The following is a 20,915-nucleotide window of genomic DNA, read 5'->3' on the forward strand; positions in this document are numbered from 1 at the left end:
TTACACAAGGAAATTTATTTTTTTTAAAAAAATTCTATAAAAACTACCCGTTACTACACAAGTTCCATATTTTTGAGTAATTAAATAAATATAAAATATGAATATGGCTTTATATAAAAACAAAAAACTTCAAAAACAATTGCAGAGGATAACGTAAACCGAACGAAGGGTTCAAAACTTGCGGTAGCTACAATAATCTCTCAAAAACCAGAGACCATGATTGCCCTGAAACCCATTCAAACCTCCGTTACTTCTACAAACCATGGTCGCATCTACGCAGCAAAAGTAAACAAATCAAAGAATCGAATCCTGCGCTTGAGCAAGTCAAATGATTCCGAATCCGAAGCTTCACCACCCCCTGAAGGGGATACTCGCAAGCAAGAGCTGCTCGCAAGGATTGCCATGCTTCAAGCTCAGAAAGTTCGTCTCACAGACTTCCTGGATGAGAGGTCTGCTTATCTAACGAAGTTTGGAGAAGAAGTCAATGCAGAGTTCGACAAAATTGGAGAAGATGCCATGAAAGGACTCGATGAAGCCAGCTCCCGGGTATGTTCTTAGTCATCATTACAAATTATGCAACCCATGAAGCAAAAAGAGAAGATTTTGTTGTTACTTGTTGGAGAAAATTTACTTATAACCCACTTCTTGTTCATTTGTGATTTGCAGATAATGGAGAAGATCGAGGGCCAGATGCAAGCTTTTGAGGAATCTGCAGAACTAAACAGGGAGGAGATTGAGACAAATGCAAACATGCTAGCCGAATTTGAAGAGCAAATTGAGGAGGATCGAAATGAAGGGCTGTTCTTTAAGAGTCTGAAGAAGAGTGCTCCTGTAGACAAAGCAAAGGTCGAGGAGGAAACTCAGAAGATAAAAGATGTTACTAAGACAAGTGCTGGTTCAAAGGCCAGGAGGAATATTTACCTTGCGTTAATTTGCATCCTAACTCTTGCCATTGCTGATTCTTTCATAACTTCACCTGATTGGAGAAAAGTTGCAATACTTGGAGCAATTTTGGTGGCTCTGCTCACTCAATTCAGCTATGAGCAGCAACTGTTATCAGAAACAGAAAGCAAGGAACACGAAAGAACAGACAAAGAAAAACAGTGACGTCTTTCGTTCAACTTAATACATTTCTGTGCATAAGTTTGGCCACTGCTGGTTCTTATGAATGTAGCATGGTTAATAAACCCAAGTGAAAGCTCACCACTTGAGCTTGATACATCATGCTGCTTTGCTTTTGCATCATCTGTCTGATCTCAGAGATATTACTTCTATCACCAAGAACTGCAGTAACTAAGTTACTGAATCAGATGCCTTATGAGCTTCCCTATTGTAAGGATAGATAACAAATAGGTGTAGCTTTCATATAACTACAGATTTGTAATTAAATTAATTGTAAGTGCATAGATCAAGTTATGTCTAATCAGAAAGCAAGAGCATTCTAAAGTTTTCTAGCAAGTCAAAAACTCAAAACTGTAGTGCATCTAAAACACCACCCACCTATTTCTGGACTTCAAGAGGTCCTAAAGACTAAGTATAGGTTCTGGATGACACACCAGGGTATGTACCCTTCCAACCTGCATGTATTGGCACAACAAGTGAAAACTATGTTCGCAGCCACAGAAACGTCTTGAAGAAATATTAAACATGAAAAAAAGCATTCCGTTATAGCTCAGGACTTTGGGGATTACTCACTCTTGACTACACCTAGAATCAAACGCTTCTCTGGTGATTATTGCTTCATGTGTGTTTCCTGTAATCTTGTATAACGGATGCAGAAACGGCAAGTCCAGGTCTTTAAAAGGATCTTAGCATCTCCCAAATTCTTACCCCGGTAATTCTTTCAACGCAGCGTGCTATTGCAGAATACTAAAATCCCTCAGAAAAGCTGAAAATTGTTTCATCATTAGATATCTATCCTCATTAACTTTCCTTTTTAGATAGATCAGATCATGTTTAATTATTAAAGTGTAAGCTTAAACAAAGAAAAACTTACTTCCCCACCACCAGACACAAAAGAACTATCAAGCTCATTGTTAAGTGCAGCCCTGACAAGAATGCTCCATGTAACGAAAGTTGGAAGAACTCCACGATGCAAAGCATCATCCAAGAACCTTATGACATCTGACATTTTATTGCAAGAACAGAGCCCCTTCAAATTGATATTGTAGGAGATTATATCAGGTTGCAAACCATTCACCAAAATGCGGTGCCAAATCTCCAATGCCTTTTTACTGTGTTTGGCTTTGTGAAGCCCTTCCATGATGGTGTTGTGGGTCACAAGATTTGGAACACAACTCCGCTGATCCATGTTAAAATAGAGTAACAAAGCATCTTCAACTTTGCCCACAGAGCAAAGCCCATGTATCAAAATGTTGTACATAGTCACATCCGGTATAAAACCCTTTTCAAGAACTTGGTGCCACAAGAGAAGTGCCTCATCAATCTTTTTGCCTTGACAAAGGCCATTCATCAATAAGCTATATGTAATCATGTTAGGTTTCCACCCTTCTTCTAGCATTTCCTTTACATACAAGTATGCCTCACCAAATCTTTCTGCTTTACATAGACCATTAATGATAGTGTTGTAGGACACAAGTGTTGGAGAGCAATCCCTGATGCCCATTTCTTTGAAAATTTTAGTTGCATCCTCAAATCTGGAAGCTCGGATAAACCCATCAATAAGCGCATTGCAAACATGAGAATCCAATTTACAGCCATTCTTATCCATCTGTGTGACTACACTGGCTGCATCATCTAATCTGCCCTCTTTGCATAAGCTACTAATCATAGATGAATACGCAAAGGTGTCTAGATCACCTCCTCCATATTCTATCTCCTTCAATATCCGTAAAGCCTTATCCATGTATCCACTGGTGCACAACCCATGTATTAATACTCCATAAGTTGTGGAATTCGGCCGGCATCCTTTCTCAGGCAACTGTTCCCAGATAGAAACTGCTTCATCTACCTTTCCATTTTCAAACAACCCTCTAATCATTATGTTGTAACTTACAACATTTCGAGAATTCTCCTTGCCTAGCACCTTCCACAGTTCAAAGCACTCCTTAATCTTTCCAGCTCGACAAAATCCATTAAGCATGGCATTATAAGTGATGACGTCCACCAGTAGCCCGCTCTCAACCATCTCTCTAAACACTTCCTCAGCAGTGTCAAATTTCCCTGCATCAGACAACCCTTTTATCAACGTACTGTAAGTGAAAGCATCCTTCTTGCGTTCATTCTTCTTCATCCTCTCCCATATCTCTAAACTTTCATCAAACCTCCCACACTTGCATAAACCGTTTATCATAACATTATATGTAACCACATCTGGATAGACTGAACGCCCCTTCACCAACCTTTCCCATATCTTCTTAGCCTTCATATATTCCCCTTTCCTGAAAAACCCATCAATCAACATGTTGAAACACTTAACATCAGGCGTCACTCCTCGGTCAAGCATTTCATCAAACGCCTCCGATGCACCCACCATATCTCCACTCTTCACAATCCCATTAATCAATGTGCCATAACTATATACGTTAGGCTTCAAACCCTTTTCCCACATCCAATCCAACAACGCTCTCGCCTTCCCGAACTGCTTCCTCTTGCACGAAATCTTTATCAAAATGTTGTAAGTCCCCAAATTCGGCGGCACGCCCGCGGTTTCATAATAAGAGAAAAAAGACTCCGCTTTGTCCCATTGATTGGACTCTACAAACGCATTTAGCAAAGAATTGAAGGACCTTATCCCTGGAGTGCACCCGAAAATCTCGATCATTCGCTGAAACATCGTTAAGGCTTTATCGTGCATAGAGTTCTTCGCATAGGCTTTCAAAGCAGCTACAGCAACGTCTTCGGAGCATTGACATTTCTGTGTTTCGATGAGTTGGACGATTCGGGGGACATGTAACACCAGCCGGGCGTCAGCCACAAGACGGCGAAGGATATGGATGAACACGTCGGGACTGTGAGCGTAACCGGGGTTGTGAGTCGCTGAATCGAACAGGGCGAGCGCGGAGAGGGGATTTTTCTGGGATTTCAGGAGCTTGAGGAGGCGCTTCGGAGATAGTGGGTTAGGGAGAGAGGCCATGGCATGGCACTGGAGGTAATTTTAGGGGGAACTTCGGTGTCTCATTAGCTCCGCATGGTCCTGTCTCTGAATCGCTGATGCGGCAGGCTTTATCAATCGGACTGGAGCGAGTTTGGGTTGTTTTTAACTTTTTATTTATTCTTGTGCTTATTTTTGTAACAAACTAATGAATTATACTATTAATAAGAATAAATATTCATAATTAAAAGAAAGTAAATAAGGATATATATTCACAATTTTTTACTTTATTGTACTAGTTTTTAAAATAATATATACTATAGCTATCAATTTTATGAGATATTACCTTGTCTTTTGACTCTTGGTAAAATCCTCAATGGTACTCCCTTCAATTAACCTGATAAAATTACATAATGTTATATGGTAAATTAAGTTCAGATCTTCAGATAGCATTCCTATTAGGAGAGAATTTGTCATCTCGATAAGTCGTGGGTTTAATTCTTTATGAGATAATATTTTGTTTATGTAAATTGTAGGTCCAATTTTTATGTGAGTTTGTATATGAAATTATTATGTGACCAAAATAAAATAATTGTAATTTGTGGGAGACACATGGGTAAAGAAGTAATTCTGCAAATATATAATTGTGGACAAAATAGGCCTAGTTTGAGTCTGCTAGAATTCTAACACTCTAGGGTTTTAATGTTCTATATAAACATTAATCCTCCCCAACCTCCCCAATTCCTTGTATCTATCAAGTATTTCTCTCAGGTTAGAGCCTTCATGAGAAAGTTTTCTCTTAATCCTCTCAATCTTCCCTCTTTTCTATGAACTTCATCAATATTTTCTCAAAATTCTAGATTCCTCAAAAGGATTATCTTCTTTTTGCACAAAATTATATTCCCCCCATTTTTTTCTTCAATCAATAGCTAGATTTTTATTCAACGATTTATACACATAAGTTCATACCCTTATTCTTAGATCTTGTTTCTTCACCTTGATACGCAGATAAAGCTCTAGATATGTTATCAATCTCTAGAAAATCCGAGTTTTTCCAGAGCAAATATCATCAAGATCCACAATCATCAAATAGTTGTTGAAGGTAAATCTCAAAGGCTTCTCATCTTCCTACCTAATAACAAAGGTAAAGTAACTTTTGACAAGCGAAAAAAATTGTCAATTTTCAACGAATATTTACACGTTTTAACTTAAGAATTCAAAGTTGAAAATTGTTTCAATATGCATATACGAATAGATTTGTTATTGTTGGCAGATTCCTTATATTGATTTGTTTATGTCATATCATCAATTAGTATTGTGCACCTAAATAGTGCGCATATTGGAATAATTTTCAACTTTGAGTGCTCAAATGAAAACATTTACATTCGATGACCGCTAATCAACTCTTTCATTAACCAAAAGTTACATTACCCCTAATAACATCTTATGTTATGCTTGTCAAGCGAGCGTTGGACACCAACCTTTCTCCTAAGCAAGGTTTAGTTGCTATTTTAAAAAAAAAAATTAAAACACTTTCCCCAAGCCCTTCCAAGTTCCAACCCACCCATCTTACCAAGGGTATAAGAAATGGGATAGAACGAATTCGTGAATTTAGGTTTGTGGCGCTCTCTTTAGATTTCACACTTCAAATTTGGGAGGGAAAATCATTCTTAACCCCCTATCGATTATACTTTCAATCTTTGATATCACACGGAGTTGAATAAACCTTGTATTCTTTGTGGGAAAGGAGGATAGGCACTGCATTTACTCGGAAGTAATTCTCCTGGAATTTCTCTCTCTACAAGGCAAATGTAAGTGAAAACTGCTCAGAAATCAGAACCTCTTTCTCTCTTGCATTCGCTAGTCTTATCAGTGGGTTTTAATGTTTAGTAGTATTTAAGTAATTCCTTGAACAATTTAATGTGCCAAGTGAATATCTGTTCCTGAATGGAACTTAGATTGTATTATGAGGACATGAATTGTGAAGTTTTTTGGGTATAAAATATTCGCTGAAGATGTTACTTCATTTGTTGCTAATTTGAGTATACTGTTCGAGGCTGACATTGCATGTTTTGATTTACGGGTTGAATTCAGCGGAATGTTGAAAAAGATGGCTCAAACAGCTGCGTCGCAAAGTTTGCGAGATGGTGAGAAGCGGGGGAGAAATCAAGATGCTAAAGCAGAGCAGCTTGCTCAGACAAAATCGATTTCCGGCCCAATTTCAGGTTCTGGCTTGATTAAAGGGTTGAAAGAACTTGCAGTGGATCCTACCAACACTCAGGCATCAGTGGGTTCTGTTCAAAAATTGAAGAATCAGACTCTTAAGCTGCGGAAGGTTCTGTATGTCGACTGGAAAAGCCCTCGACAAGTAAGCTCTAATGTCAACTATTTTTCCAGCTCCGTATGCTTAAATATCTTAGACATAATCATATTGATTCTTATTCAGCTTGATGTTCTACACTTTGTCCGTCTTCTAGAGCTATCCATTAGTTCTACTGTTTTGCAATGAAATTGAAGATAGGGGCTCAGGAAATTAGGTGCTCGACCATGGTGAGGCAGTAGTTGGAGCTGTGAATTATTGGGTTTTGTTCAAAATGGATTGTAGTAGTACGTATATTACATATAATTTAGGCCATGTACTAAATGAATGAATGTAGTAGAAATGAAAATGATGCATTGGATGTGAGAAAATACAAATAGAATAAGAAAATATACTATTAGATCTAGGAGAGGGGTAAGTCTGATGATTTGGGCAGTTATAAAATGGAGATGTAGGGTTCTGGTGCGAAAGGTACAGGAAATTCAAGTTGGTCATACCAAAAAGCAAGTAAGAGATTCTAAAGAGAGAAGAGGTGGGCCAAAGCAGACATGATGAATGTAATTGAAAAGGGAGGACATCAACACTAGAGCAGATTGAATGGCAGTGGAGAATTGCATAGTGGGTTTCAGCTATTTTTTTTACCTTTTGGATTCTTGTAGCATGCCCTAAAATGTTCGGCAATAAGGTGTTAATGGATATAGATGTCGAAGAAGTCTGGCTTGGTGTTTTATATTTGTGGGATGCCTATGAAGATGAAGGAGTTTGTCATTTGACATTTATATAGGCAAGTGTTTTATGGTGCCAATTGTTGATTAACTATATAGATCATGCATCATATGGATGTTAAAGTGGATGTGTAGTGATATAGGGAAATTATTAGAAGACAGACACAAGTGCATTTGTTTAAAGGTAAAAGTATCCCCAATTAAAGATTGAAATCGTTGTGTTTTGGGTTGATTGGAAGGATGCTTGGTGTCCAACCAAGATCATTTGGACAGATGAGCATGTGGCCAAGGGCCTAGTGGTAGAGTTGCAAAGGTGCAACCTAGAGGTCACAAGCACCCACTAGGGGAGTCTTATACTGTTATACAGGGGAGATGTTTTAATTTTTTTAAATTGTTTTGTTGTTTGGATATAGATGTCGAAGAAGTCTGGCTTGGTGTTGAAAGATTTGAAAGTGGAGTAATCTCTTTGTGGATTGGTATTTAAGGTGATTTTCAGTGATTTGGTTATAGAAAGAGGACAGTACACCTTATTAAGATAGGATCCTTGAGTTCAGTGGTGGAAATAGCCTCTCTGCAATATGGGGTTAAAACTAGGTACATCTACCCTTCTTGAAGCCTATTACCAATGTGAGAACCGTGTGTATCGGTTGTTGGATAATCCAGAGCTTCGCTCGGATCAGTTTTGTTTTCGATTCATACATTCAGACTTATAGACAACCATCTTCAGGTGCATATTAAATGGATCCTTGGATAATTGGATCTTGCCATCAATGGATAGTTTAGATAATCGTGCTGCATGGCAACTTGAGTTTTTCATTGCTGATGATTGTTTCTTCATCCATTATAGTAGACCTCTGCTGCCACTAATTGTGCTACTTAACTATAGATGCTGCTATTGTAGAACCTACGTGCTCAAATAGAGTTCAGTAAGGGTACATTTCGTGGAGCTTGAGGAATAGACCTCGAGGAAGAGAAAATAAGATTATTATCCTCAAAGAAAATGATCACTGACTAATATATTTGACCGAGCAATAAGTATAGGGATTGTTACGTGAAGAACTCTGAAACTTTATCCGTGGAGGGGTTTTCAATCAAGATCTCAAACTCTTTCATCCAATTGATAGATGAACAGAGCTGGATCATAAGAATCTGCGGTTTTAGGCTGGAATGATAAGAGAGGATAGAAGTTTGGAGACAGAGAGAATCACGATTAATTAGGATAAACAAATACGCTTTGAGAGGAGAGTGTGAGTAGATTGTAATTCTTAAAATAAAAGAAGATGAGTACTAGTAGAAGAGGATAAACTCAATGGAGACCTTAAGATAGAGTGGGAGTTGAATAGTTGCAAGTTTTTATCGGAACAAGATTTTAGGAGATTTAATGTAGAGTGACTGTTTTATTCAATTCACATACAGGCAAGTGAATTTTATTAAAATTTTCAGGAATTGAATGTGTGAATTTTTCGTTTTTTGATAGAGTAAATTTTTGGTTTTAGAATCAAATATTTTATTTTCTTTGATTTTTAATTAATATCATTTTCTAATATATTAAAATTCTAATTATTATTATTTTTTAATTTATAACGAATAAGAATAACTAAATACGAATAATAAAGAATAGATCTAACTACTAAAATTTATCTCAATCTTACTTTTTCTCTCACCAAATTCTTCTTTAATGGCGGATCTTTCTTTGCTCTGCCTTTTTTTGGTGACGAGGGAACCCACTGAAAGCACAGTCCACCGGACTCTACCCTTATGGTAAACTCATGAGTCATATGTAATACCCGCAAATCACATGGGCCGGTTAAGTCCTGAAACGAAGCTCAATGTGGAAATAACGCCAAATCGCACATGCAACCTCCCACGCACATGTGTTAAGAGGTTCAGATAACTAACTTAACTATCTGAACCAATGATTTTTTGTTGCCCTACCCAAAACTCTCATATGCTAATTGTCCCGTCTAATAGAGCTGTCAAGGAGGATTGTGTGTGAATTGATGAATCTTGATAATTTAGGATTATCCAACGTATGTGACGCTGACTACTGCACCCTAGTGCACTGGTTGTCCCACATATCCCTATGTCACCAGTGTAGCTACCATCAGGCCTCGCCTGTATTTAATATTAGTGTAGAAAAGGAAAAAAAATTCAGCTTACTAGAATCTGGGGCTACCTAGATTGCCTTAAGACACCCACCGACTCTGTAAATGACTGTGGATTCGATTTTTGCATCTAAGATATTGTCCGATATGGGGTATCTTTATAGGTATTCCCATATTCTCCGCACAATTGTATTCCAGAAAATTATCTCGTCTCCCCCACTCGAACCCATGACCTCATGGAGGTGGGAAAATGAATACGCAAGTGACCATATCTGAACACACACTCTAAGTTATCTTCTTGCAAGTGTCTTACTCATTATACAAGTGCACAATAAATATGTTCTCATCCTCACCATTCAATAATGGGAGTGAAATGAGTTGTCTACGGCATATTTTTCAAAATTGCGATCTAGATTGTAAAATTGTACGATCTTAGATAATCAAAACGATCCGGATTGATTCAAAATCGCAAATTTAACAAGATCGTATGATCTTATGGAGCGATCTTACTGATCTTAACCTTATTGGGCTTATGGGCTGGGTACCATTATAACCCAAATTACTGCTTGTCATTGCCTCCTACGCTCTGCCATCCATGATCTGTCCCAAGCCACAGTTCCATACTTCCATCCCGACTAGCAACTCTAGCAATTGTTCCATCCTGACCAACAAGTTCAGTGTCTAATTTCTTTCAGGGCTTTGTCTTATCCGTGGTTTCTGGTTGGACGGTATGTCTTTTCACTCTTCTGCTTTATGTTGCGGTTGCGTTTGGGTATAAGGGTTTTAGATTTTGTGGGTGTGGTTGTGGGATTAGCGGGTGGATGGGGGAGGTAGTGGGGTTCGGTGATTGTTGGGTCGAAGGGGTGGTGGGGGTTGGTGGTTGTATTGTCGGAAAGGTCATGAGATGGGAAGGCCTGTTGAGAGGGGTGTAAATAGAGAGAAATTCATACCAGATCTATTTATTGTTTTAGCATATATTATGCTTGAATAAATGTCTTTAAAAGTTTTTGTTTTAGGTTTTACATCTGGTTTTTCTTTGTTCTTTGAAGGTCTTAAAAAATTATAAATTTTTGACATATTAAGATGTTCATAAATAAATAATAAGCATATTTTATTTTTTATTACCTATAAATTATTATATCATGTTGATTATTTATATATAAATAAGTTATTGTATTATTTTACATTTAGTTCCTAAGTTTTGTAAAATCTTATGATTCCATCTTGTCGGCCTTTCATCAATTTTATATAAGATTTCGATTTTGACAACCTTACTCTGCGGTCCAAGCGATCATCAATCCCTAGTAATTTAGGATGTATACTTTACTTTTCTTGATCCTGAAAGAACAACTTTCTCCTCCATCTTTTCTTCAGCGAAAACGGACACGAGACCAAGTCATGAGAGGAGATAACTTGAGAGCTGCTTCGGGATTGGGGAAAGAGGAACCTGATGGTCCAAATGCCAAGAGATTGGGTTGTGGGAAGCTCTCATCTGGTTCGTGTCTATCCAATTCAGCTGACACCAGAAGATTTCATAGCAAGCAAACTTTCGAGAAATCATGCCGTTCAGACAGTTTGTTGTCATCTGAGGATAGTAATAAAGGGAAGCGGTTATACTCCAATTTCACCTCTCTAGATGATGCAGCATGCTGGCATCCGTCCAACAGGAATGCATCCCTTTTGCTTGGGCTGGACAAATCAGTCGACGGTTTTAAACCATCGAATCCAGCGAACCTGATTTTCTGGGATGCATCCTCGGTGGATTCCAGTGACATGGTTCAAAGTCCAGACTCATTGAGTTCTGAAATTAAATGTGGACGAACATTCAAGTCACTGGTCACCAAGGGTAAGCAGCCTAAAAGATCAGTGATTCCTGTTGGGCCAAGATTTCAGGCTGATATTCCAGAGTGGAAAGGCCCTGTCGATCAAGCACTTTTTAATGGAAAGGATGGTGATTCAAAAAGGTGGTTAGGCAAACGAATATGGCCAATGGATGGCACAAGTAAAGAAACCAATTGTGAGGCAATTGGCAAAGGGAGACCCGACTCCTGCTCCTGTGCCGCTCCCGGATCTACTCAATGCATCAAACACCACACCCATGAAGCACGACACAATCTACGATCTGAACTTGGTCTTGCATTCTCAATTTGGAAATTTGATGAGATGGGAGAAGTTGTCTCAAAGACATGGGCATCGAAAGAACGCTTCAGGTTTGAATCTCTAGTTAAAAAATACCCATTAAAGAATGTAGATGACTTTTGGGAGTTTGCCTTGGAGTATTTCCCGTCCAAGCGTCTAAGGAACATTTTGAGTTATTATTACAATGTGTATATACCTAGACGTTTGAGCACGTTGACAAGATCTACCCTTGATTATGTTGAGAGTGATGAGGATGTTAATGATGGTGAAGACGAGGACCAAGTTGACGATGATGTGGTAGCGTAAAATGTTTTCGACAATGATAGGATTAGGCGCTTCATTGTGTTGTAATCTGGTTTTTGTTTTTCATTGTCACGTATGTATCTTGTTTCCTTGGTTTGTTCTACTTATTCATCATTTTAAGTGAACTATTAAGTTTTACTTATCTTACTTTTTTTCTACCTATATTTTGAGTAGCTAATCTTAATTTTGTTTGCGATAAAAGCCTTTTTAGTAAAAGTTCTAAAATAGTGTGATTCATTTGAAATTGCATATTTTGCCTTCTTGCAATGCTTGTCAATGGGAGGGAAAGCAAGGTAGGGAGAGATTCTCTCATTTCCTTTTTATTTTTTCTATTTTTTATTAAATAATTTAATTTTGATTAATTGATTTGATGCATCTATACTTTATAATTTTACTTTGCAATGTCATATTTTCTTTGAAGGCCCACAAAAGTTTGTCTAGATTTGGACACCAATTAATATGAGTTGAGCATATTAGGTTAAGTTTTGGAGGATAATTCGCAGTTGTTAGGGAAGAGAGATTTTGTTAGGTTTCCCATAGAAAATTCAACAATGCTATAGACCCTCAAAATATGACTTCCATTTTATCCTTAACTCTATGTGACATGTGAAATAACCTTTGATTATAAACATGCATGTAAAGTCTACTTAACATTCAACACTTCGCATTGATCGGAGGTGAGGGGTGTCATATTTTGGAAATCTCAAACATTATTCTAGAAAAATATATAAATTTCTATTAGAACTCTCGCAAACACTTTCCTCTTGAACTCTCCTCCCAATCTTAGCCTTAAAACTCGATAAATTTCCATTCATGAAGATGCTTTTGGAGTATGATATTGATTTCATGGGTCCCATAAACAACTATAATCTCATGTGATGTACGGGCTGACGACTAGTATGATATAAAGGGTTGAAGAAGAAGAAAGTGCTTCAATCTCATAAGCGACCTACAAGATCTTTGAAGGTTGCAATATACATATAAGCAGAGAATGAGAGTAAAGTGGTTCAGTCTCATATGAGAACCAATATTTACGGTGGTTCGACTTAGCAGCTTACATCTAAGCACTCAAGTCCTATGTGGCTCGCTACAAGCTTTATTACTTGATTGGATCAGTACATGATGTCCTTATTTATAGGATTACGTAGGCTAGAGAATATAAGGAAACAATTTGGATTGCTATAAGAATCTTAGACAATGTTAGACGCCCATGATGAATACACATCACATGATGAGGAATTCTCATCAACCCAACCTAACATCATAAACATTTCTACTCACTTGTGTGCTTGACAATCTGAAGGCTCAACAAGTACAACAAATAGGCAAGTCATGGCCCAAGAAACGAGTGGAGGCCCCCTCACTTATGTGTTGGACAATCCGAAGGCCCTATAAGTACAACAAACTGGCAAACCATGACCCAAGAAATGGGTGAAAGCCCCCTCACTTGTGTGTTGGATAATCTAAAGGCCCAACAAATACAACAAATAGGCAAATTATGGCTCAAGAAACGGGTGAAGATAAGGTCATCCAAGAATACATCAGTCAAGTAAGAAAAATTCATGCCCAACCAATCATTGACCTCCAGTTTCTCTCTCTCCCTCCTTCCCTTATTGTAACTTTTGATCTCTGAAATATTGGATATTCTTTATGGGATTTGGCAACCCAATTCGGATTCATTATAAGGTATAAACCTCCTCTTTTGCTCTGTGTTTTAAAAATTTCCAGTTGCCAGTCTCCAACTTCCGGGCCCCGAATTCATAAAAGCGCATTGGAGGAGCTTGGCTTTAAAAGCCAATTGGACGACCGTGAGTCATTGTCGTGTCAAAATGGGCCTTATCGAGTGGGTTGAAAGGCGTTGGGCTTGTTCAGGAAGAGTAAATTGTTGGGCCTGCTCGTTGGGTTGCACAGTTAGAAGAGTCAGTTGCCCAATTCACAAACCCACAGTCCAGTCCATTCATTTCTTGCTTTTCGTTTCGGCCCATATAACACCGCTCATGGATTGTCATATACTAATACTGTAGAACGGGAAGTCGACGATGTATGAATGAAAACTGAACAAAGTTTTGTCAAAAAGATCATCCTTCACGCCCACCAAATACCAGTTGCCATGGAATGGAAGACAAAGATTTCTCTTCTTTTTTCTTACGACGAAAGTTGGTTCACAAGTTCGATAAAAATGGCAAACAAGCAATCTACTTGAGTAGAATCGTTGACAAAATGAGGTATTTGTCACCTTTAAAAAAAAAATTAACCACCCACTTCACACATGCCATTGGGGATTGTGGCACTTTTGTGTCCCTCCTCTTTCCTTCCTTTCTTTCTTTACCACCTCTCCATGAAGGAGATTGTTGGGACATTTTCCTTACACCTTTTTTTTTGACTTGATTGGCAAGAATTTTTTGATTGTGGAGCAGAAAAGTAGAAAACATAATCTCAAATTCACATGATCATATTGGTGATTGGCTTAGATTTCTTTGATTGGTGACTCTCCATTCAACAGCACCACAATGAACTCTCATAACCCCCCAGTAATAAAATGTTGAGGTCACCTTGATTGATTGTCACAAAAGCCATATTGAAGACAGAAAAACACCATGTGCCCGTTTGGCAAAATTTATTTTGGAGCTTATCTGCCAAACTCCTAGATAAATTAGCTTACAACCAAAAACCATGTAGATGACTTTCACACATGCTGGGACTAACAAGGGTTCATGTCGCACATTGCGATAATAGAAACATCCATGAGAGAGCCCACATTATTCCCTCTTTAGCAAGAACATAAACAAAAGCGAGCAATCCAGTTAACAAGTCTTGAAAGAATATCAAAACCTTGCACTTCACATTTCAGCTGATACCACGTAACACAGATAAAAAGAAGATCTTGAAGAGGAACGACACATCTCGGCATATCTGCACATATATTCCCTGTAGCTTTTCTGGTAAAAAAGAGAAATTAACAAGCATACTAGAAATGAACAATCCATGCCATCCTCATAAGGATAATCTGTGACAAGGAAAATTTGTTCTTTGAATGATTGAACTCAGAAGAAATTTAACAATTTGGGATGCTTTTATCCAACCAACCCTCAAGAATACATTAGGCAAGTGTGGTTCACACAGCAAATGCACCAAAATTAAAAAACATTATACCAAAGAGAACACCTTATTAATCTTTCATATCAGTACATTCACAGTACGCTCCTTGCAATAGAATGTGCATGATTCGCCCTACTCTTCATCATTCCTGCTCTCCTACTTCCCCTCATTGGTGTCGAGAAGAACCTCAGCATCCCATTATCAATGTCATTAGGCAAATACCTTGCGCTCCTATTCCTTTCCAGCACAAATTCAACTTTCTTCTTTCCGTTTCCATTTGTCTCAACACCATTCTTCCTTAAGTTACCAAATGATCCACCAATGCCATTATAATTCCTCCAACTAACACTACTGTTGCTCCTCAAAAATTTGGGATTGAAAGCCCCCCTTGCTTCCTCGTCACGCTCTCCCCTTAGTTCCTGCCAAGACTCCGAGAAAGACCTCTCAACCCCATTTGCTCTGCCATACCTATCATCATCCTCATCCTTGTTAATGCTTCGCCATTGTATAAAACCCCAGATGTTCCATGCTTTAGTCCATCTCCTAGACTTTTTAGTTCCCTTCCGTTCACCATTACCTACTACACCATTACCCACCACAGATGCATTGTCTCTAAGTCTAATCTCAAAAGTTTCAGAGCAATCATCCCTCAATGAGTTCGAACTGGAATCCCTCATATCTGGTAACTTCAGTCCATTGAAGTAATCAACAGTAGCTGGAGTTACCTTAGCCTTAGAAACAGACTCCATCTCATCCATCTCTGCAACTACTGCTGCTGCAGTCTTTCTTATGGAGTTCGACCTGTCAAGATTCTTCCTTCTCGAAGAAGAATCTGAGTAGTATTCCTTAGTCTGCATAGACCCGCCAGGAACAGTTCCATCTTCATTGGTCGAGTTTATGTGCTCTTCAATTGGGATTTGGGTATCAGACCTTGAAACATGGACTGGTGCATCTTCCACAACTGATAGCATTGTAGGCATTCTAGTATTTGCAGCGAAATTTCTCCCAATCAAATATCCATCCCAGGAAGCACGAGGCTTGTCGAAGGAGTATCGCGGATCATCAAAGGATATTCGACTTGCATCAAGGGAGAATCTCGGATCCGTGTCGCAGGACCTCCTCCCGAACCCGTAATCTGCTGTCTCCGACTGGGTTTCTCTATATTGCCACCCAATAGGCTTCTCTACAGGCAATGTGACACACCCACCACCATCATTTCTCCGCTTCTTAAGCTTCTGCTTTTGCCTCCACTTTTGCCATTTATTGCTGAACACCGACGCGGCTGACCAGAAGCTACCAGCCATCTCCTTAAAGTCTCTCCCAGACGGCTTCTTGGCCTGGGCATTGAGATCTATATGGTCCTTCATTGCCTTCATATCCTCTTCATGCACTATTTCCAGCACTAGCTCTGGCTCTTCCTCCTTTTCAACTTCTTCCTCAACAATTTCTGGAACCCTGTGTTCGATTGGGTTCAAGGGGTGAGAGCGTGAGTTGACATTTGATGCTAAATTGGGATCTTTTGAATCCCAAAAGTTGTCCTTGTCTTCGTTATCGCTCTGGCTTTCGGTTTCGATCTCAACTTCCTCCTCTTTCACGGGACCACTAACACTGGAAGACGACACTAAATCCCTGGAATCAACAACCTCATTGTCTGTATTTGCACCTCTGGTTTCCTTCTTCGACGACTTTTGGTCGTCTTCCTGGTAGAATAGAGACCAGAGAGTGTTTCGAAACCTAACGTCACAAGATTTCCTCTGGGGCTCAAACAACACAGAAAAACCCAAGCCCTCGTTTTTCAAGGCAGCGAAAGATTTTGTCCTCCGGAGCTCTGGGAAGAAAGAGGGCCTTGACGAGCCGTCTCCCCCGCCTCCTACGCCAGAATTCGAGGAGGATGGCTTGAAGATGGCCTTGAGGGCGGCGGTGGCGGTGGAGGTGGTGGGTATAGGAGGAGGTTTACGTGAGGTGGAGGCAGAGTTTGAGGTGTTCAAGACGGCAAGTCGTTCGCAAAGACATGAAGGACAGAAGCCGGTGAAGTGCTCGTCGGGGTGGCGGTCGCAGGAGGCGGAGAGACGGTGGGGCTGCGGAGGTTGTGGTGGCTCCGTGTTGACATTCATAAGTAGTATTGGTGTCTAATAAGCATACTCTCGCTCATGTTACGGGCTTCAGAGAGTGTGAGAGAAGCGACTTTAGAGAGAGAGAGAGAGAGTGACTGAGAGTGAGTGAGTGAGAGAGAGAGACAGAGGGTTAAGTGAACTTGTTTGTTTGCAACGGATGGTGAGAGACCCAAAAAAGAAATAGAGAGGAGGAGGAGGAGGAGGAGGAAAAATGATGGAAACAACGGGAAATTAAAAGAACAGCAAAGTAAGTGTGAGAAAATATAAAAAGGTACAAATACACAAACTGGAGCGTTCGCTCTCTCTCCCTGTAGGGGTGTAAGCGAACAGGGCTATTCTTGGGCCGCTCGAGGGCGGCCCGATAAGAGCTTGGTTCGAGCTCGTTTTTTTAAGGGCTAGGGCCGAGCTAGGGCTTGACTTTAGGGCTCGTTTAGGATTTAGAGCCGAGCTAGGGCTTTGAGAAGCTCGGCTCGTAAGCTCTAGGGCTTTTTTATATAAATAATATTTATAAATTATATATATGTTTATATATATATATATATATGTATGTATGTATATATGCTCGTGTGTGTTTATTCAAAATTATGTATATAAGTGTGTGCATGTGGTTATATATGTACGCGTGTGTGTTTATGTGTGTGTATCTATATATATGTATACGCTGTATGTAGTTATATATGTATGTGTGTGTGTTTATATATGCATGTGTGTCGTTTATATATATATATGCTTGCGTCAGTGACTGTAGTGTGTGTTTATATGTGCCTTGTGTTTATATGTATGCGTGTGTGTTTATATGTGAGTGTGTAGTGTAGTTTATTTAATCCCACATAAGAAGATAACAATTTTGAATTCATAATTTTTCTATAAATGCAAGGCCCAGATCCCCTTCTTCAAATAGTGGTACGACTTTTATTGCCTTTAGTGCAAACTGTTGGATGTGGGCTCGCGAGCCAAGCTCGAGCCCTGGGGCTTTTAATAGAGCCGGGCTAGGGCTCAGGTTTTGGGCTCGCTATTAAGCCCGGCCCGAGCCCGGGCCCGGCTCAAAAGTTAAGGGCCGAGCCTGAGCACTCAAAAGCCCGGCCCGGCCCGGCCCTTTTACACCCCTATCTCCCTGCGCAGGGGTGTTTTTTTTTTTTTTTTTTTGCTTTGCTATTGCTAGTCGGGGCTCTCGCTTGAGAAAATACATTTTTGGCCCCTAGAACTATTTTAGGTTATTTTGCTCCATGACTTAATAGTATATGTCCTTCCAATTGTTAAGGTTTTTGTGGACGTTTAAAAAGGGAAAAAGAAAAAAAACAAAGGACTAAAAAACGCATCATTCCTCATGGGTTTAAGGTTGGTACGATTTTTGTTCTTAAAATGAACGTCTTAATTGAGAGATTGAATTTTTACTTATAAATTCTATGGTGCTTTACACCTAACCAATATGAGATCCAAATCTTTACATGAACCATTGGACAATCAAAAGTTGCTTCATTGATAATGGTCAAACATATTTATAATTACTATTTTTCGTTATTTTAAGTATATATATATTATGTGGACACTTTTTTTAAGCTATCACTGCCTCCAAAATATCATGTTTTGTCAAAATTTGTTAATGGTGATCGGTCTACTGAATTTTAATTTTCTTTAATTGATTGGGGATGCTTTAGGTTTTTAAAGATTCCCGTTTGAGATGAGATAAAAAGCAAATCACGCCATCACTAGATTGGATTTGCTGTTCTTCTCTCTCTTTTCTTACGTTTCGCTTTCCTTCTTTTCCTCTTAGTTTCTCTTTTTATCTTCTTTTCCTTTTGTTTCTCTCTTTTTCCTGTTTGGGTTTCTTTTTATCCCAAACAATGAGTTCAATATGTCAAGTGGTTTTGTCTTTTGGATTTATTTTGTTGCATCGAACACATGCATTGTCTCTTATAAACCTCAACATCTTCATACACATTGAAACACCATATATATATGTATACACACACACACATAGTCAAAGTAAAGCGGTGTCGTTTCTTCACTTCTGGAAATCTAGCTAGTTACGGTGGCTACAGGAAGCAACCATGAAAACTGGAAACACGTAATGAATGTTGTTTGTTGTAAATACATGAATGCATACATTATCATGAACCCTTTACATGCATGCTTACTTTTTTCGGGTTTAAAAAAAAAACTGAGAAATGTAATGCATTCTGTAAATTGTTTCTTACCAAAAGAAAAAGATGATCGACAAAGGAAAAAAGAAGATGGGGTTCTAGCTTCTATAAGCCAGCTTTTACCAATTTTTTGGCTTCGTATATTAGATTGTTGAAATTTTAACTCAAACAGATTGAAGATATTGTTCGTTTTGTGCCATAAGCCGCACGAATATGTTATTCACTATTGGGATAATGAGGATGTTTTTTACTGGGATCCGGGATCCCTAACATTTTTTATTGTGGAGATATTAGACAGACACGTGACAATCAATATATATATAATGCCCCTCTCAAATCAATCCTTGTAAATTTGTAATATGTTGTGTTATTAATTGGAAAGTTATACATGCATAGTTCACGTACCAAAAATACCTCGAATTAACTCATAAATATCAACCAAATCGAGCTTTGATTACAAAAAATTAAGGTAATGGAGGGCTGAGATCTGAAAGGGGAAATTCCTTTTCTTTTGCGTCATAGTTTGCCTGGTGATGACATGGAAAGTGATTAGTTAGTGGACAACTACTACAAAGCATGCAAAGGAAAGATTAGGGTTACTCAACATACACATAAAAAGGCAATTGTTTTGTTTAAGCTGCTTTGTGTTTTTCTCTTATTTTGTGAATTACAACTGATGATTCGGGGTGTAGTCAGGGTCATAGTTTTTAAAACCAACTCGTGAATCGAACCGTCAAGGTTGAAGGTTTATGGATTTCGAGGTTCAATCGTTATAATGAAGATTGAACCGCACGTTTTTAATAAATAATAAAATAATAAATATTTAACTATATATACTATACTACCAATGTAAATAAGTCAAAAAATTTTAAAAATGAAATACCTACATAAAGTGCCAAAACATTGGTGCAGTATCAGAGTAGCCTTGGGTTACAATATATTATATATAATATACAATCAGTCTTCCACAAATAGCCTTGCCTTTTTACTTCGAAATTTAAAGGCTCCCACACGTGTCTTCAATCTAATTGTTCATCATCCATTCTCTTTCATATCCATTCAATAATCTGCCTTTCCCACACTCAGTGTCTCAGTCAAGCGCCTCCTGATAATCAAATTAACCATCAATAACTCTTATTGCAAGTCAGATCCAGGTCCCCTGTGCTTACACCAAGACGTCGAAACTCGAAACTCAAAAGCAAAACCTAAAGACAGAGGAAGATCGAAGAGGGTTGCGCACCAGAAAGCAGAACCTGAGTCGGATCGTCGGTGGCGGCACTACCATTGTGCGGGATTGTGGACTGGGACTGTCGGTCGGAGCCCGGAGGATTGCACGGTTGGGTAAGTCTATGGTGGTGGAGAGTGGAGTGTATCCGTGTCAACTGTGAAGTGGGTAGGTGGGTTCAAGTTTGAAAAGAAAATTACATTTTTGACCCTGCATCTTCAAGTAAAAAAAAAAGCTGACCTTATGGTAATTTCGCAAACCAACAGTTTTTTACTAATGCGGACGGTTCACGGGTCATCAATTTTTACGAATTAACTCGCGAGCTGCTATGGGCCAATACTTAAACAGTCTAATTGTATGAATCGACTCGTGAAAATACCCGGTCATAAGTTTCACGGTTCAACCAACGGATCGATTTGAGTCTGAAAACACAGGTCAGGGCTGGCACCTGGCTATACTACTTTTCTTGTCCCTCTAAACGAAGCCTTATGCAGTGAGAATGAGCTTTCTTTCTCTTTGGATACATTTGTCATCTTCTCCCATGCATGAAGACAACAGGAGGGAAATTCTGTCTCTCTGTTATATTTTTACAAACATGTTGCAGCATCATTATCAGACAAAAAAAAAAAAAAAAGACAAACAAATGAATACACACTTTGTCAATATTATACCCCATGTCGGATTGTC

The 20,915-nt window shown here is 38.9% G+C and overlaps 4 protein-coding genes across 6 annotated transcripts; 2 read left to right on the forward strand and 2 right to left on the reverse strand.

The window, feature by feature from the left end:
- Positions 1–56: 56 nt before the first annotated feature.
- On the forward strand, positions 57–1,245 carry LOC119995037. Its single transcript, XM_038841395.1, has 2 exons — positions 57–546; positions 667–1,245. Exons 1-2 carry the CDS (start codon positions 217–219, stop codon positions 1,105–1,107), a joined length of 771 nt encoding a protein of 256 aa, XP_038697323.1. The 5' UTR covers positions 57–216; the 3' UTR covers positions 1,108–1,245.
- LOC119995035 (pentatricopeptide repeat-containing protein At3g09060) lies at positions 805–4,213 on the reverse strand. 2 transcript variants are annotated; one of them, XM_038841393.1, is made up of 5 exons: positions 1,997–4,213; positions 1,696–1,888; positions 1,501–1,577; positions 922–1,037; positions 805–829 (listed from the first exon to the last, which is right to left on the reverse strand). In XM_038841393.1, exons 1-2 carry the CDS (start codon positions 4,094–4,096, stop codon positions 1,880–1,882), a joined length of 2,109 nt encoding a protein of 702 aa, XP_038697321.1. In that variant the 5' UTR covers positions 4,097–4,213; the 3' UTR covers positions 805–829; positions 922–1,037; positions 1,501–1,577; positions 1,696–1,879. The 2 variants fall into 2 exon arrangements, with proteins under 2 accessions (XP_038697321.1, XP_038697322.1); XM_038841394.1 differs by lacking the exons at positions 805–829; positions 922–1,037 and having other exon boundaries at positions 1,038–1,577.
- A 607-nt stretch (positions 4,214–4,820) lies between these two features.
- On the forward strand, positions 4,821–11,840 carry LOC119989466. Of its 2 annotated transcripts, none has more exons than XM_038835015.1 (3): positions 4,821–5,156; positions 6,149–6,422; positions 10,579–11,840. In XM_038835015.1, the coding sequence occupies exons 2-3, from the start codon at positions 6,153–6,155 to the stop codon at positions 11,647–11,649; spliced, it is 1,341 nt and encodes a 446-aa protein (XP_038690943.1). In that variant the 5' UTR covers positions 4,821–5,156; positions 6,149–6,152; the 3' UTR covers positions 11,650–11,840. The 2 variants fall into 2 exon arrangements, with proteins under 2 accessions (XP_038690943.1, XP_038690934.1); XM_038835006.1 differs by lacking the exon at positions 4,821–5,156 and adding an exon at positions 5,513–5,865.
- Positions 11,841–14,654: 2,814 nt separating this feature from the next.
- LOC119985749 (protein OCTOPUS-like) lies at positions 14,655–16,984 on the reverse strand. The gene has a single exon (XM_038830128.1). The coding sequence runs from the start codon at positions 16,857–16,859 to the stop codon at positions 14,838–14,840; it is 2,022 nt and encodes a 673-aa protein (XP_038686056.1). The 5' UTR covers positions 16,860–16,984; the 3' UTR covers positions 14,655–14,837.
- Between the last annotated feature and the right edge of the window lie 3,931 nt (positions 16,985–20,915).

Source organism: Tripterygium wilfordii, chromosome 3 (assembly GCF_013401445.1).
Source record: "Tripterygium wilfordii isolate XIE 37 chromosome 3, ASM1340144v1, whole genome shotgun sequence".
Taxonomy (NCBI): domain Eukaryota; kingdom Viridiplantae; phylum Streptophyta; class Magnoliopsida; order Celastrales; family Celastraceae; genus Tripterygium; species Tripterygium wilfordii.